Source organism: Culex pipiens, chromosome 3 (genome assembly GCF_016801865.2).
Source record: "Culex pipiens pallens isolate TS chromosome 3, TS_CPP_V2, whole genome shotgun sequence".
In the NCBI taxonomy this organism is placed as follows: Eukaryota; Metazoa; Arthropoda; class Insecta; order Diptera; family Culicidae; genus Culex; species Culex pipiens.
In genome coordinates this window covers 175,216,859-175,234,894 of record NC_068939.1, presented here as the reverse complement: position 1 = coordinate 175,234,894, position 18,036 = coordinate 175,216,859, and the positions used below count along the sequence as shown (strand labels likewise).

The following is an 18,036-nucleotide window of genomic DNA, read 5'->3' as shown; positions in this document are numbered from 1 at the left end:
ATTCGAGACTCAGACACCAGCCATAGCGGACGTGTATCGCGCGTTCGTGCTACTCTTCGCCTTCTATAAGTGAGACAGTCGTGGCCCAAGGCCATATATTGTTCGCGCACAAGTGACCATCTGTGATGACGACCTACCGCAAGAATTCGCTGGTTGTGGACATGAACGTCCTACCAGTAGCTCCAGATATCGACAAAATCAAAGCATTCCTCACAAAGGACGTTCAGCTGGATTTTTCTGCTGTACATAACCTGCAATGGAACATCTCCAGGAGCCAAGTGATCATCGAGACCGCAACAATCCCAGCTAGCCTACATGATTTCTCAGGAACACAACATGAAACACAGCATAGCACACCAGAACAAAAAGTACTTCATCCCCATTTTTGTGGAAGACGGTGCCACAGAGGTAAAAGTGCACGATTTACCACCACAAATGCCAACCATCTGATAGCATCTCATCTCCAGCAATATGGAGATGTGCTATCAATCCGTGATGAAGTGTGGAAGGATTTCTTTCCCGGCATCCCTAACGGTGTGAGGGTTGTGCGGATGAAAATCGTGGCACCGATACCTTCTTTTTTGGAAATTGAAAAAGAAACAGCGTACATAAAGCACAATCGCCAAATCAAAACATGCCGATACTGTTACAGCAAATTGCACACGGGACAAAAATGTAACACTGCATAGATGAAGAACACCAATACCAGCAACACACCACTAGACGCAGAACAACAAAAGAATCCAACCGAAAAACCACTCCCGCACGAAACAATTGAGCACGATAAGCAGACCTCCAAACTCGGCATCGACACCAGCATCGAAGAAGAAAATCCACACCAAATAACAACACCAAGCAAGATCGAAAGTTTGATGGACACAATCGACTACGAAAATTTATTTCAACCACCCAAGTTGAAAGTTTCAACTTCTTCTTTTTGCGTTCAGAAAGCAAGGAGAAAATTGAAGAAAAAGTAGTGTACCATTGACGCAACACCTGGCCCAAAAATGTTAAAAACAAGAAGCCAAATAAATGATTAAGAAAAAAAAAAGGACGGGGGATCGAACCCCGACTCGAGCGACTTTGATTTTTCGTTCATGTTCATAGTTTCAAGATTTATATCTCCTATACTTTCTCGTTGGGACCAGATGGGAATCGAACCCAGGACCATTCGCTTACAAAGCGAACACCGTAACCAGTCAGCCACGGCCGCTCTCAAGTGCAATCAACTGAAATAAATTTAAAATGCATTCCCCTGCGTTTAGAAACATTTTTAGCATGTTTGGATTAATCCAAAAATCTTTTGAATTTTAGTGAATTCAAACTTGAAAAAAAACAATCTAAAAAACTTTAAATTTTGAATAATACATTTTATAAAATTTAAAATATTTCCAAAAATAAAAAATGTTTTTATTTTTTTTATAAATTTAAAATTTTTAAAACAAAAATAAACATTTTAGAAAAATTATAAATTTAAAAAAAATGCAAAGATCTCGAAAAAAAAATATTAGTAGTTTGGAATAAAAAAAAATCAAAATTATAAATTTCTAAAAAAGAACACAAAAAATTCTAAAAATGAAAATAAATAAAATTAGAAGTACAATGACCCTTTGCGGTCGTTCAAAGGGTCATTGCACTCAGAAAAATTTGCTTTATCGTTGTGAACAATAATTTCACAAATTTAAGCTTATTTCTAGGACCCAACTGTTAAGGTATGTTTTTGGGGACTCTTGTGGCATCTTTTGCGCTAGGATGGTACTAGTTACAAAAATACGAAAATTTCGAAAAACAACTATGGTTTTTGAAGAAAAAACAACCAAATATTGTGAAGAAATTTACAAAAATCTATTTGGATGCAAAATCAAATTTGCAATTGGAAATTATTAAATTTATTTTCAAGTTATTAGCATTTTTCGAAAAAACATATTTTTTGCGACTTTAAAAAACTTCAAAAATAAAAAGCAGCCCCGCAAAAATATTTTTGAAAAGTTGAGAGAAAAGGTAGATAATGCACTAATACCAACCCCGAAAAAAAAAATAAAAAAGGAAAGGTCGATAACACGAAATATGTTACATTTTTTTTTGAATTTAATTTTTAATTTTAATTTTTGTAGTTTAGGCCGATGCAAATATTTTTCAACGTTTCGGCAAAAAATACAAAATCTCTTCAATACTTTTGAATATTTTGAAAACTAATGATTGCAAAACAACTGGGAAGGTGTAAAATGCACTTTAAAAAACTGTTTTGATTCAAATGTTGAGACCATGGCTTGTTATTTCAATTTTTATATTTTTTTTGCCCTCCCCCTCGACCCCGACCAAAAAATATTTGCAACGGCCTTATCAATTAATGAAAATAAGTTTCAAGACTTATTTTTTTATTTTTGAAGATTTTGAATTTTGAATTTTATTAGCTTCTGAAGTTTTTAAATTTTCTTTACCTGAATTTTGTAGATTTCCCAAAAAAAAATAAAAGACAGCTAATTGATTTTTCAAGATTTTTTATTTTATTTTTGAATTCTACTTAATAAAATTATTTTTATTTGTAGGGGATTTGTAGCTCAAAACTGTGAAGAGATAGAAATTTGGTGTCAAAGGAACTTATGTGTAAAATGGGACGCTTGATTTGATAAAAAAAAATCAAACCATCCACATTAACGACCCCCGGGTCTTTTGTGGTCTCTATTGCAAGTTTCTGCTCGAACCTAGGAGTCCGAAGGCTTGAATGGGGAGAGCACCCAAACCTCTTTTTACTCCAAGGAACCTTCCACCCCAGTGTTTGAACTGACGACCTTTGGATTGCGATTCCACCGGAGTAGGCTTGGTTTGGTGTGTTGTTTGTACTTATGGCATGGAGACGATTCCTACACCTGGAATGACTTAACGGCTTAACAACCAAGGCCGGGACCGACATTTTACTTCCTCATCCGATGGAAGGTTGCAGCAGATGGGAATCGAACCCAGAATCATCCGCTTACAAAGCGGACAGCGTAACCATTCGGCCACGCACTGCTTGATTTGATAGAACAATCTTAATTTCGAAAAAAAAAAACTTTTTTATATAAAAAAGAGTTAAAAATAGTTTTACAGTCACTGCCGATTTCCGATACTTAATTGCCGAATCTCCAATTTGCAATAACATAGAGAGGTACTGAGAACAAACATTTTTAGAGTTTTTATTAAAGGGCCTATAAGCTATTGTGTGTCATATGTTTATAGGACCTATTTAAAAAAAAACTCTAGATTTTCGTTGTGGTTTGGTTGAGCGTTTTAGCAGAAGTCATAACTATGAATACAAAGAGGCGAGTTGATTTTCATTTTAAAATAACGAGTTTTTTGTACTTGGCAGGGTGACATTTTGAATTAGCCATGTTACACGAAAGATAAATGGTCAAATAACAAAAAATATTTTGATGTAATTGGATTTTCTTTTAATGGATTTGTCAAGAAAATTTTTTAAGTCTTAAAATTTAATTTTTTTATAAAAATTGGAAATTTATAAAATTTAGAAATTTTTAAACAAAAGTTAAAACAAGCTTGGCACACATGTCGAGATTTTCTCGATTTTCAGTCGTACCTTGGCGATGATAGATTAAAAATTAAGATGTTCAATAGCTTGTCCCAAAAAAACACAAATTTTGCAATCAACTCGTTTTTTTTTATTCCAGCTATCGAGGAAGATCATCACCACCAGCAACATCAGCAACAACAACAACATCAGCATCAGCAACAATCCCAACAACAGCACCAACATCAGCAGCAGCAACAACAACAACAGCAACACAATCCTCCCCTCCCACCGCCCCCGCTCACCTCGGACAGCAGTGCGCCGCTGTCCTCGACGGCCACTCCGTCCAGCTCGTACATCATCGGCAACCGGTTCTTCGGGCCGGACTTTAACATGGAACAGTACAAAGGTAATTTGCATTGCCGACGGTGGTCGACTTCACGATCCTCTCCCGGACCTTTATCGGACTAATCGGACAAAGGTTTCTTCTCCGTTGTAGAAATGGCCGCCGACAGTGCGGACCGGTCCCCGCGGACGCCCAAAACGCCGTCGGCCCGGTCGGTCAACTCGGCCGAGGAGAAGGGCCACCGGAAGATCCTCGAGCACCGGCGCAACCTGGTGATGCAGCTGTTCCAGGAGCACGGCATGTTCCCGTCGTCCCAGGCCACCAACAACTTCCAGGTACGCGTTTTTCAACCCCCGCGGAACTTGAACTCCTCACAACGACCTTCCTTCCTTTTTTTTTGTCCCGCACAGCTCGCCCACAGTGACATCTTCCAGAACAAGCAGCAGCTGCAGCTGAAGATCCGCGAGGTCCGCCAAAAGTACATGGCCCAGCCGCCCGGATTCACGCCGCACTCTGCGGGGCCGATGACGCCGACCGATCACCTCGGGGCCGGTAAGAAGCGAAAGCATCGTGCTTGAAAAATACTATTGCTTCCTTTTCTTATGTTATGTTTTATCTCGAAACGCCACCGCTACGTTTTGAAGTTGAATTCTCGCGGGGTTATTATTGTACAGTAAACTTCTTCTTTTTTCTTCTCATCTTTACCCGCTCGGGTTTCGCGAAGGTAATCCTGAACTATGAATTGTACAATGCCAGTTGTAATAAATAAAGCGTTTTCAAAACTTATACATGTTCGACTTTATATTTTGTGAAAGAGAAATTAAAAAGAAAATCTCCAAAAATGCATGTAAGAAGTTGACCAACAGTAAGTATGTAAGATAAAGGGAGAAGAGAAAACGTCCAAAACGTATTAACTCCCGAAAAGACCGAAACCATCTCCCCTCAACAGAACGTATCCACAAAAGCCACTACAAAACAAAATTTACCGCTCTTCAACGGGACGTACAGTGAATCAAATATTTGTCCGTACCCCCCCGTACGGAAAATGTTTGTGATATAATAGTACATAAAATACGATCAAAGTACCATGTACATCAATCGACGCGGCAGAATGTCCTCTTTAAGACACTGTCATTGGATTTGCAAAAAACTTGTTCTTTAAAAATACAAAAATAGTTTACTGAAAAAAGGCAAAAAAGAGGTCAAATAATTGTCCGTACCCCTAATAAAAATATAAAATCTGATCGATTTAAGTGAATTCAATTATTTAATATTGTTTCTGTGTCAAATACTAGTACCTCTAGCCAGTTTGTGACAACTTTGAACTTCTGATAACTTTGTTAAGTTAGTTTATATCAAAAATTGGTTTAAATTTAGTTTTTTTATGTAAAACTTTTCAGAACATTACTTTATAAACAACTATTTTTATAAAATTGCTATTGTATGTTGTAAGAGTCTCTTTTGAACAAGTTTTAACAATATTTGTTCGAAATATACATCGTTTTCATCTTTTTTATTGACATTTTTCGACCAAAATACTGTTTTGGAACAATACCGTTAAACAATCCGGATTGTTCCGGAACCGGTTTAACCCCTCGGAGGGAAATTTTGTGGTGGTCAGATAGAGGACAAAAAAACCCACCTCTTGCATTTTGAAGCATCCAATTTCGTCCACTACAGCCCGATTACGAGTCCCTAGACTGAAATTTGAAATTTTCAAATTCCCCAAGCAAAACATTCTGACCCAGAACGGTACAGAAATTCTCAGCACGGAAAGTGAAAATTCCAGCTGCAGAAAGGCACCAGTTTGCGATGTGGACCACTGTACATTGGCCTAAGTCCCAATATTTTAAAGATACGGCGGATTTAAAAATATTTGTTTTGAAAAACAAACGTATTTTTTGTTAATTTGCCGTTGCAAATATTTTTCAAAGTTTACTTCGGCCCCCTCTTCAAAATCCGTCCAAAAAATTAGGGGGCAATCATTTTTTTTTATTTTTTTTTTTTTTTTTTTCAAAGAACTTCAAAATATTGAAGGAATTTTTTGATCGATTTAGTGTCTTCGGCAAAGCTGATGTTTATGATGAAGACTTTTCGAAAAAAAAAGTTCACGGAAAAAAATTACTACAAAATGCGATATTTACAAGCTTTACACCCTTCGGTTTTTGTTTTGCTTCTTTTAAGGTTTAGTCAGGGGGATGCTAAAGGCCGCCATCTTGGGTGATTGTGATTGATAACGCGCGCAAACTGCGCACAGTGAAAACAAAAATATTTCTTTTATTAATAATTCAATTTTTGTAATAAGAATTACTGTAGTAAAAGTCAAAGTTTACACAGTAGTTAAGTTAAACGATTCATGTTATAAAAGTACAACTTGAAATGAGGTCATCGGCCCGATGTGTGCTTAATAATCCATACTTTAGTAGTTTATTTTGCAAATAATTTGATAAAACTCACCTCACAAACATACACTAACTTTTAAACGTACATTGCGGTAAAATTTCACATAAAAACAATAATTATTTATTTCTATTTTATGCCTGCAGTTTTGGTACTTTTTATTACAGTGCGCAGTTGCTTTGTTTTGATTCCGTAAGGGCATCTCCACCGCAGGGACCTAATTGCGTTGCAAAGCTAATTTGGCACCCACGTCAAGCCCACCGCGGTACTTATGCGAGAGCTAATTTAGGTTCGAGTTCATCCGTGTTCATCCGAATCTAAACAAAACTCAGGTTAGCTCCGGGATCTACCGGGAGCAAATCGTCTGACGGATGGTCTTTTCAAGCAAAACAATGTAATTGGGTCAATGTGAGTTTGTAAACAAAGAGTTTATCCTGCTCACGTCAGTAAATGTTTACATTAGGAGTGATGATTGATTTTTCGATTTCAATTCTTCGAGTTTGGAGATATTTTCCCTCCCGTGCTGCAAGTTCACGCATGAAAAATTACTTTTGGTAATCTGGGGTGATGCAGTTTTGTTTTTTAGGTTATATTGGGGCTGTGTTTGATTTATTTTGGTCAACGCATTGTCGATCTAGTGCCAGACATGCAAGAGATAAGTCATTTGTATTGAGTAAAAAGCAAAATTCAAGCTAAACATTTTAAATAAGCCAAAACGGATTTGAAAACAAGCAATCCGAGCAATTGGGTCCTAAAATGATGCATAAATTGCTGATATTATTGTTTACAGCGATAAAGCTTATTTTTCTGAGTACGACCACAAAGAATTTAAAATGGATTTTTAAATCAATTTTGAAAAATTTACCTCGCGGTCCTTCTTGACAGAAAAGCTCCTACTTGACAGCTCGTTCCAAGGGGACCATAATTGATCCATCGAAAAAATGTTGTCTTGTCAAAAAAAAAATTGCATTAAAATAAAAAAACAGTGATCAGAAATGGTTTTTAATCGTGTTTTTTACAGTTGCACATAAAAATTTACATATGGCTTATGGCAATTCTGATCTTAAATTCTTAAATTCTTAAATTCTTAAATTCTTAAATTCTTAAATTCTTAAATTCTTAAATTCTTAAATTCTTAAATTCTTAAATTCTTAAATTCTTAAATTCTTAAATTCTTAAATTCTTAAATTCTTAAATTCTTAAATTCTTAAATTCTTAAATTCTTAAATTCTTAAATTCTTAAATTCTTAAATTCTTAAATTCTTAAATTCTTAAATTCTTAAATTCTTAATTTCTTAAATTCTTAAATTCTTAAATTCTTAAATTCTTAAATTCTTAAATTCTTAAATTCTTAAATTCTTAAATTCTTAAATTCTTAAATTCTTAAATTCTTAAATTCTTAAATTCTTAAATTCTTAAATTCTTAAATTCTTGAATTCTTAAATTCTCAAATTCTTAAATTCTTAAATTCTTAAATTCTTAAATTCTTAAATTCTTAAATTCTTAAATTCTTAAATTCTTAAATTCTTAAATTCTTAAATTCTTAAATTCTCAAATTCTCAAATTCTTAAATTCTTAAATTCTTAAATTCTTAAATTCTTAAATTCTTAAATTTTTAAATTCTTAAATTCTTAAATTCTTAAATTCTTAAATTCTTAAATTCTTAAATTCTTAAATTCTTAAATTCTTAAATTCTTAAATTCTTAAATTCTTAAATTCTTAAATTCTTAAATTCTTAAATTCTTAAATTCTTAAATTCTTAAATTCTTAAATTCTTAAATTCTTAAATTCTCAAATTCTTAAATTCTTAAATTCTTAAATTCTTAAATTCTTAAATTCTTAAATTCTTAAATTCTTAAATTCTTAAATTCTTAAATTCTTAAATTCTTAAATTCTTAAATTCTTAAATTCTTAAATTCTTAAATTCTTAAATTCTTAAATTCTTAAATTCTTAATTTCTTAAATTCTTAAATTCTTAAATTCTTAAATTCTTAAATTCTTAAATTCTTAAATTCTTAAATTCTTAAATTCTTAAATTCTTAAATTCTTAAATTCTTAAATTCTTAAATTCTTAAATTCTTAAATTCTTAAATTCTTAAATTCTTGAATTCTTAAATTCTCAAATTCTTAAATTCTTAAATTCTTAAATTCTTAAATTCTTAAATTCTTAAATTCTTAAATTCTTAAATTCTTAAATTCTTAAATTCTTAAATTCTTAAATTCTTAAATTCTCAAATTCTCAAATTCTTAAATTCTTAAATTCTTAAATTCTTAAATTCTTAAATTCTTAAATTTTTAAATTCTTAAATTCTTAAATTCTTAAATTCTTAAATTCTTAAATTCTTAAATTCTTAAATTCTTAAATTCTTAAATTCTTAAATTCTTAAATTCTTAAATTCTTAAATTCTTAAATTCTTAAATTCTTAAATTCTTAAATTCTTAAATTCTTAAATTCTTAAATTCTTAAATTCTTAAATTCTTAAATTCTCAAATTCTTAAATTCTTAAATTCTTAAATTCTTAAATTCTTAAATTCTTAAATTCTTAAATTCTTAAATTCTTAAATTCTTAAATTCTTAAATTCTTAAATTCTTAAATTCTTAAATTCTTAAATTCTTAAATTCTTAAATTCTTAAATTCTTAAATTCTTAAATTCTTAAATTCTTAAATTCTTAAATTCTTAAATTCTTAAATTCTTATATTCTTAAATTCTTAAATTCTTAAATTCTTAAATTCTTAAATTCTTAAATTCTTAAATTCTTAAATTCTTAAATTCTTAAATTCTTAAATTCTTAAATTCTTAAATTCTCAAATTCTTAAATTCTTAAATTCTTAAATTCTTAAATTCTCAAATTCTTAAATTCTTAAATTCTTAAATTCTTAAATTCTTAAATTCTTAAATTCTTAAATTCTTAAATTCTTAAATTCTTAAATTCTTAAATTCTTAAATTCTTAAATTCTTAAATTCTTAAATTCTTAAATTCTTAAATTCTTAAATTCTTAAATTCTTAAATTCTTAAATTCTTAAATTCTTAAATTCTTAAATTCTTAAATTCTTAAATTCTTAAATTCTTAAATTCTTAAATTCTTAAATTCTTAAATTCTTAAATTTCCAAATTCTTAAATTTTCAAATTCCTGATTTTGAATTCATTTTTTTTATTTTTGATAAAAATTGTGTTTTTGATATTAGAATTTCGGGTTTTTCGTAAATTTGTAAATTTTACTTAATTTCGATCCCGTCCGTGTGGATCAATTGGACAGCGCAATGGACTCACAATCCAGAGGTTGCTGATTGGTACTAGCAATAGTGGCCGACAGCTATAAAGATAACTTCTTTTTTTTAATCCATTTCTACCAAAAAACTATATCTGTCCTTTTAATTTCAAAATTCTGCATTTTGAGATTCGGCGGGGATTTAAATATTATTATATCAAATACAAGATTATTAAAAAAGAAAATTCAAATTCTGCGATTTTTTCATCAGAACATATTGCAAACAAGCACCGCGCGAAGAAACGTCAAACGCCACTTTTCGTTTAGGCTGCGTACCGCTTAAGAAAAATCTTTTCGTGATCCTTTCCCTGACCGTTTCTTGGGTTTTTTTTATATGGAGTTTTGCGTTCCTTCGGATCTGCGTATCAGCCTTTACGGTACAACCATTCAAAATATTTTTAAATGAAATGAAAAAAATAAATAATAAAAATAAACGTATTCGTAATTTTTTCTTACTCCTCACTGACGTGAGCAAGATACACCCTTTGTTTACAAACTCACATTGGACCAATTACATTGTTTCGCTTGATATATATATTTTAATTTTATACATAATTCATAAATGTTCAAATCAGTTTAGTTATTTTTAAATTTTGGACATTCATGTTTAAATTTTCGGTAATGATTTGCTTATATTAATATATGTGGTTGATTATTTTTTATTTAAAAAATAAAAAAATATATAAACTCCACAACTTTTCAATTTAACAAAATCGTTTTGAACTGAATTATTGATTTCTTTAATATTCATTCAAATTTGATATTCAAAATAAATGCATCTTCAACCAAAACAAATACAAATAATTAAAAAAATTGCTGAAAAAATTAGCCACCGGCAGCTCGGGGACTTCTCGAGCACCTATCTTGGCTACTCGACGGATCCCCGATGAACTTTTTCTTCGCTGAATGAACTCGAAGGCTAATTTAGCTTTAGCTTTGCTACCCGCGGTGGGAAAGTTGGGATGCAAACATGTCGGGAGCAAATCGGATGAACACTTTTAAAAATTTGAAAATGATATTTTATTGATGTAAGCAAACAATTAGGACATATAATGTAATTGGAAGCATATTCTATCATGCTAGAATGTATTTTTATTGATTTCGATCAACAAAACGGCTAGAATTTGAAAATGAATAAATTAGATCCCCGCGGTGGGCTTGATTCGGTAGCCAAATTAGCTCCCAGCGGTGCGAAAACGTGTATTAGCTACGGAGCAAAGCTAAAACTGGGGATCCAACCGATAGGTTTGCCACGCAATTAAATCTCTGCGGTGGAGATGCCCTAACGAACAGCTGTTGTTTTGTGCTGGAGCCGAAGTTGACATTTCCCTTTTGTTCTGGTGCCGAAGTTGATATAGATGTCGCCCCCTGGGTTTAGTGGACAAAAGTGCCAACTTTTGAGCAATAGGGTATGACGAGGGTTTTGTTTTTGCCAATTTTCGATTTGAATGGTGGACTAATAGTGCCAACTTTAGAGTTATAGCCTATAACTTATAGGGTATGGAATGACAGACTTTTGGTTTTCGCCAAGATATGATTTAAAAAAATAGTGATTTGCGGAAATCATTGTAGGATGTAAAATTGAATTTGGCATCAAAAAGTCCTTTTTTAATTTTTCGATAAAATTCACCGTTTTAGATTGGTTTTACAAGCCATTTTTAATTTTTTTTTGTTTCTTTTTTTATTTTTTATTATAGAATTTATCAGCTGGAGCCTGGTTTAACTCTTAATCAATTTTTAGATTAAAACTTCAGGATTTATTTATTTATTTTTTATAATATTGTGTCCATTTCTTCCACCTCTTAAAAAATCATTTAAGAAGCTGAAAAATTTTCTACGATTCGTCAAAAGTGCCCACAAAAAAAAAACAAAATTTCGTAGCTTTTCAAATATATTTTACAAAAATGGACAGTATTTTAATAAATCAAAAAATATGTTTTCTAAGAATGTTAACCTAAAACTAAAAATTGCTTTATTACAAAAGTACTTCTTGAATCCAAATTCAATTTTACATCCGTAATGATATCCGCAAATCACTATTTTTTTAAATCATATCTTGGTGAAAACAAAACGTCTGTCATACCCTATAAGTTATAGGCTATATATTATATATAACTCTAAAGTTGGCACTTTTAGTCCACTAAGGGAGCTATTACACTACCGGAAACAAACAAATTCGCACTTTTTGACAGTTAGCCAGCTTTGTTTGTTTGCCTGGATTTGTTTGTACAAACGTCAGCCTGCATGCATTTTGCCTTGTTTGCGGGTTTGCTGCATACCAAAATTTAAAAAAAAAAAACGAAGTTTGTCAAAATCAGCGTTTTGTGATAAAAGATTATTGTAAAAATGGCATTTTTTCCTATTAACCTTTTTTCGAAGGTTTTAATCATAACCACCTGCTTTGCCGAAGACACCAAATCGATCAGGAATTCCCTCCTCGAGATACACATTTTCGAAAATTTCCATAGCATTTTTGTATGGATAGCAATCTGGCTTATTGTAAAAAGGAACATTACATCATTACTTTTCATGCTTTATATTTTCTGTCGAGCTGTGACAAGCTCAGTCTTCGATTGCTACTGATATTGCTATGTGGCTAAGTTTTAGTTTATATATGGTGCATATTTTGTTAAAGTACCATTATTGCAAAATGTTACATTGACACCACAGACAGAGATTTAAGAAAAAAAAATCAGGAAACAAATATGATTTTCTTAAGAATGTATTCCTCTTTGTGAAATCAATAAATTTAAGTGATAAATTATTAAACAACTTTATTTTGTTCCGACATGTTTCCACAGCTACACCATCCGATCCATCTCAACAGTCACTGCAAAACATTCAACAACAGCAGCAGCAGCAACAGCAAGATTAAATTGCACCACATTTTGCAAAGGTACAATATTTCTTTATTGGTTAAATTGTGTTAGAAATTAACCTCGACTTTTTTTTCCTTCCAGCATTTTTAAATTGACCGCCCAAAACTCGAACGCATTGGAATTATTTGCCGATTGCATTGAATTCAAACGAAATTTAACGAAAAATAAACAAGCGCAACACCCGATTACGCCGGGCATTCACGGCTCAACACGGCCGAAACACACACACACAATAGATTTATACTACAGTACTAACCACTACTACTCAATAGTCCCTAAAGCGGAAATACACAACAATTGGAAACTAAGCATAAACAACCAATACATTTACGCACCATAAAAAAATAAACAAGATAAATAGCACAGTTTCGTACTAAACAATATGTTTTTCATATAAAGCAGCAAAAAACTACATAAACAAATAGCCAAAACAAACATAAAACGGAATAGTTTAAACAAATCAAAACCCACAAAATAAGCCACGCCCTAGCGAAATCGTTTCCTGCGCCACGCCCCTTTTTCCTAGAAGCCAAACAGACCCTCGTCCTCACCTTTACCCGCGTGCCCTTCATTTGATCACACACTAACACAAACAACTCTCCTCGTGGAGGAGTCCCATCCGAACGTGTAATCAGTAGTTGGAAGAAGAAGCAGAAGAAGAAAACCAGTCTCTTAAATTAAAAATTTAGAGGTTAAAGAAGCGTAACGTGAAATTTATTAAGATCCATTTCGCGACGGCTCGCGGAATGGCTTCTAGTGATCTTAGTTGGTAAGTTTCAGTGAATATATAACAAAAAATCGATGTGAAAGTAAGAAGAGGTAGAAGAAGAAAAAGCAAATCATTTAAATGCATAAACACACAGCAAATAAAACAAGTTTGAGGAGAAAATTGTAAAAGAGAAAGAGAGAGATAGTGTTTAAGCAGATGATGAGAAATATTACAACAAGTTGTACATACTATGGCAAGTTAATTAATTAAATAAAAAATGTCTTTGAAAGAGATAGAATTAAAATTAGTAGAAAGTACAAGAATTTATTAACAAATTTTACTGTGAGTTGTAGTAGTGGAAAAAAACCAAACATTGCAAACACACACACCCCCGCAAACAATCACAAATCTCTCCTACTAGTGTCGCGCGCTGTGCAAAAGTTGCCAATTAGCTCCCATTTTCTCCTAACCTCCCTCATCCAATCATGATAATTCTCTCTAAATCTCATCTCTCAACTCTCTCGAACACACATACAATAACAGGGTTTCTAAGCACTCAAGGAAGAGAACCTTCTTTTGATTCCCCTCTTGTTAGTAGAACAAAGGTAAAGTCAGTCGCTTCTTTCCTGTCCTCAGGAATTGTTCGAATGTGGATTTAAAATTGTTAAGTACTAGACTTTGTTTTGATTAGGTCCTATATGAAACACAACAGTTTAAAGGACATTTAAAAAAAACTCTGAAATTTTATTACTCTTAATATTCAGAGATTTGTAGAATTTTAGGTATTTTTATTTATCTAAAAACATTTTAATTTATTTTTTTTATTTTCTTTTGTATTTACAACAATATTGAAGAATTCAACATCCAAATATGCTACATTTTTAGTTTCAAAATTCATAAATTAATATAACATATGAATTTCAAAAAAATAAAATAGCGTTCAAAATTCAAAAAAACTGGATTCCAAATTTTAAAAATCTTAAATTTGAAACAATTAACACTAACAATTTTAAATTAAGTATCTTTAATATTTGAGATCTTTGAAACTTTGAACATTTGAATTCCATTTTTTTTATTCGATCGTTGTGGAAGTATGTTTTAACGTGACGTTAAATGTTCAAAAATACTAGATTTCAAATTTGAAAATTCTGAAAATTTACTTAACAGTGAGCATTTTGAAACATTAAAACAAAAACGAAAGCAAAAACTTTAAAAAAATAAATAGGATTTTGAATAACAAAAAAAAATCGATTTCTAAAATTTAAAAGTTTTTAAATTTTGTAATTTATTACATTTTTTAAATTTAGGGATTTTTTATCTTAAATTTACAAATTTCTCAAGCCACAGATTTTTTTTATATTAGAAATTTAAAAAAACTGGTTTTGAATGCTTAATTTCAATTTTTAAAATTTTAGAATTTTGGACCATAAAGGTGTATAAAAATGTGATGTCTGGAAACAATCTTCTAAGCTAAAATTTCAAAAATTAAAAAAATCGTAAAGAGCTATGAATTTCAAAATTTATCACATTTTTTTTAAATTTAGGGATTTTTTATCTTAAATTTACAAATTTCTCAAGCCACAGATTTTTTTATATTAGAAATTAAAAAAACTGGTTTTGAATGCTTAATTTCAATTTTTAAAATTTTAGAATTTTGGACCATAAAGGTGTATAAAAATGTGATGTCTGGAAACAATCTTCTAAGCTAAAATTTCAAAAATAAAAAAATCGTAAAGAGCTATGAATTTCAAAATTTATCACATTTTTTTTAAATTTAGGGATTTTTTATCTTAAATTTACAAATTTCTCAAGCCACAGATTTTTTTATATTAGAAATTAAAAAAACTGGTTTTGAATGCTTAATTTCAATTTTTAAAATTTTAGAATTTTGGACCATAAAGGTGTATAAAAATGTGATGTCTGGAAACAATCTTCTAAGCTAAAATTTCAAAAATAAAAAAATCGTAAAGAGCTATGAATTTCAAAATTTAAGATCACTAAATTTAATAAATATAGGATTGATTACATTTTTGTAAAATTATTTTAAAACGCTGCGCTCAGAATTCAAGACTACTAGATTTCAAAATAAAAAAAATCAATAGTCAAAAATACCAGAAATCATTAAAAAAATTGAATTTAAAAATATTTTTTTGGATTTCAAAAATCAAGAAGTTTTTAAATTAATGAAAATACAATGGTCGAATTCTGAATTTTAAGATTTTTCAAATCAGATTTTTTATATTTAGAATTGCAAAATTTTTAATTTATTTTGATTTTTTTTCTAATGTTTGGGTTTCTAATCTTGAATTTTACTATTTTGAATCTTTGAATTATTATTTTACTATTTTTGTTGTGCAACAATTTGAAATATGGGCCTGGTCCAGAGTTTTTTAACGTTTATTTTGTTGAATTTCAGATCTTAAAAAATTACAACTATAGAATTTGAGAATTTTAAAAGTTGAAAATTTTGGATTTCAGCACTTGGAATTTATTATTTTTTGAATATTGGATAGTAAATGTTTAAATGTTTCACTCAGGAGTTTGGAAGTTTATTCCGCTCGGTTTTGGGTATTTTTTTTTTCAAAAATAAAATATATTTTACATGTACACTGAAACCCCGGTGGTTTGACACCAATTGTTGTCAAACGAACGGGGCCACTTTTTAGTTTGACACGCTCTTTACACAGAGCTCACACTTACCAACAAGCGTTTGGTTTGTTCGTTTGTGTGGGTCCCGTGTAAAAAGTGACAGTTAGTCATTTTTTAGTTTGGCTTTGTCAAACCAACGGGGTACAAACGAAAAAAGTGTCAATCGAAAAAGTGACCAGGCACCGGGTGTTGAGTCTAGATTCGTTTGTTTATAACATTCGAACAATTCCTTACTGGACACATTCATCCTCACCTGCACGAACCCCAAAAAAGTAGTCAAGCGAAATAAAAAAATCCCAGCAAAACGTAAGAGGTTAAGATTAATTATTTGTTGAAATAAATAAAAACTAACACACACTCACACAAAAAATAACAGTAAAAAATGAAACCGACAAATCACAATTAAGAAAGCCGCACGTGCGCGAAAAATCCAATCTTTCAGCAGCAACGCCAGAGATGCGCCATCTCATCCGTTTCTCGTACGCATTGTTGAACTTGGAAGAAGAAAACAAAATAAAATAAATAACTAAAATAAAATAGTCTTTCCCCTCCCCCCACGTGCGAAATCCAGAGACAAACAAGCATCCGGAGCCTATACAATTTGGCACAGCCATCATCTAAGCTAAAGTTTAATGAAATTGCGAAAAATTAATTGACTAACAAACATGAAAATCGAGAGAGAGAGAGAAAATAAATCGCTTGCAAATTTTGGAGGGCCAGCAATAACGGTGCACACACACGAACTTGTAGAAAAGCAAAAAATTATGAAAAAATACAAAATTATTTGTGAAAGATTTTGACAGAAATAAAAAAAAACAGATAATTGTAAAACAAAACAAAAGAAACAACCAAACTGGCACTTTTACAATGATTGTGACACTGAGAAATGAAAAAAAAAGAAAATTAAGAGTTTAAAAATGATACAGAAACGAAGCAGTGAATAAATAAAAGTTCAAACATTGACCCTTTTGCATGTGAAATTTTAATCCGAAATGTCCCTCGAAAATCATGTCCTTTTGTCCAAAGAAGCCGTGTAATATAAATTTGGGGCTGTTAATACAAATCTATTCGTTGGGATTGTGAAAGGGTGTTTCATCTTCAGGCGTTTCATTCCGCGAAGTCGAAGACGAAGTTGTTCGTATTTTTTTATTATATAAAATTTTTGGAATATTGGATTTGTTCGCCAAAAAATCAAATGATTTTTCTTAATAACCTTATGAGAAATCATAGATTTTTTTTTTGTGATAAAACGTAATTTTGCGGAAGCGTCAAAAATATAGTCAAACATCGATTTTTTGTATAATTTATCAGACGTAAAATCTGATTTAAAACCAACAAGAACACCATTTTTGCATCATGATTTATTCACCTTAAATTGATTGTTTGCATAAAAAGTGACTTTTTTTGCCAGTGTTTTTCATTAATTATTTACTTTCAAATTCAAAAGATACGAAAATGTCACCAGTGTTTTATTTTTTGATATTGAAATCACTATGTTCAACACGTTTTTTTGTTAGGTTTTTTACTGTCGAAAGATTTCTGAACATCTAATTAAAACCTTCTTATATTCTAAATATTAATGACATTTTAAAACCAGCAAAATAAATATACTCAAGCCTTTTCCAATAATTGTCCAATTTGTTCCACCAAAAGTTTTACGTGGTTTTACAGTAAAAATTGTATTTGAAGAACCTTGCAACTGAGATCAATTCATAAGCCTTGACAGGGAGGGTAAATATTTCAGGGTGACCAGTGACCACTCAAATTTCATTTTAAAATTCCCGACTATTTCCCGATTTTTTCAAAACCTTAAATAATATGTATTTCTTATCTGAAGAATGGTTTTAAATCAAAAACATTTTACAAGCCATCGGACAAAACTTCTAAAAAAATCATTGACAATTTTATTTTCTTGAATTTCAATAGCAAATTCCTAAAAACTTCACTACAAAAATGGATATTTGATTCAGGGTGAAAACATAAATAATCAGTCTTTGAAAAATAACCAAAAGCTTAACAACCCCTTTTATTGAAATGTTTATTGTTAAAAATTACCAAACATAAAGTATTTTACAACTTACTTTCAACTGACAATAAAAAGATGATGAAAGACAGCAACATTAATTTTATTATTATATGATTATATTTATTACGAGAATAAGACTCGTATTTTTTCTTGTTGTTTGGCCATTAGGGAGACCTACGCCGTGCTAGGGTGGTTGTTCTAAAAAAGTGCCATTTTCGCAAAAAAAAACTTTTTCAACCGATTTGA

General features: G+C 30.9%; 1 protein-coding gene across 5 annotated transcripts in view; it reads left to right on the top strand.

The window, feature by feature from the left end:
• Positions 1 to 16,727, top strand: part of LOC120419245 (putative transcription factor capicua) — a 74,391-nt gene extending 57,664 nt beyond the window's left edge. For 4 of the 5 annotated variants that reach the window (XM_039581899.2, XM_039581902.2, XM_039581903.2 and 1 more), the window contains exons 12-16: positions 3,669 to 3,917; positions 3,990 to 4,189; positions 4,265 to 4,406; positions 12,329 to 12,423; positions 12,488 to 16,727. In XM_039581899.2, the coding sequence (XP_039437833.1) occupies positions 3,669 to 3,917; positions 3,990 to 4,189; positions 4,265 to 4,406; positions 12,329 to 12,402 (665 nt within the window). In that variant the 3' untranslated portion in view covers positions 12,403 to 12,423; positions 12,488 to 16,727. The remainder of the gene's footprint in view (positions 1 to 3,668; positions 3,918 to 3,989; positions 4,190 to 4,264; positions 4,407 to 12,328; positions 12,424 to 12,487) is intronic. The other variant, XM_039581900.2, reaches the window with a different exon arrangement.
• Positions 16,728 to 18,036: the final 1,309 nt, after the last annotated feature.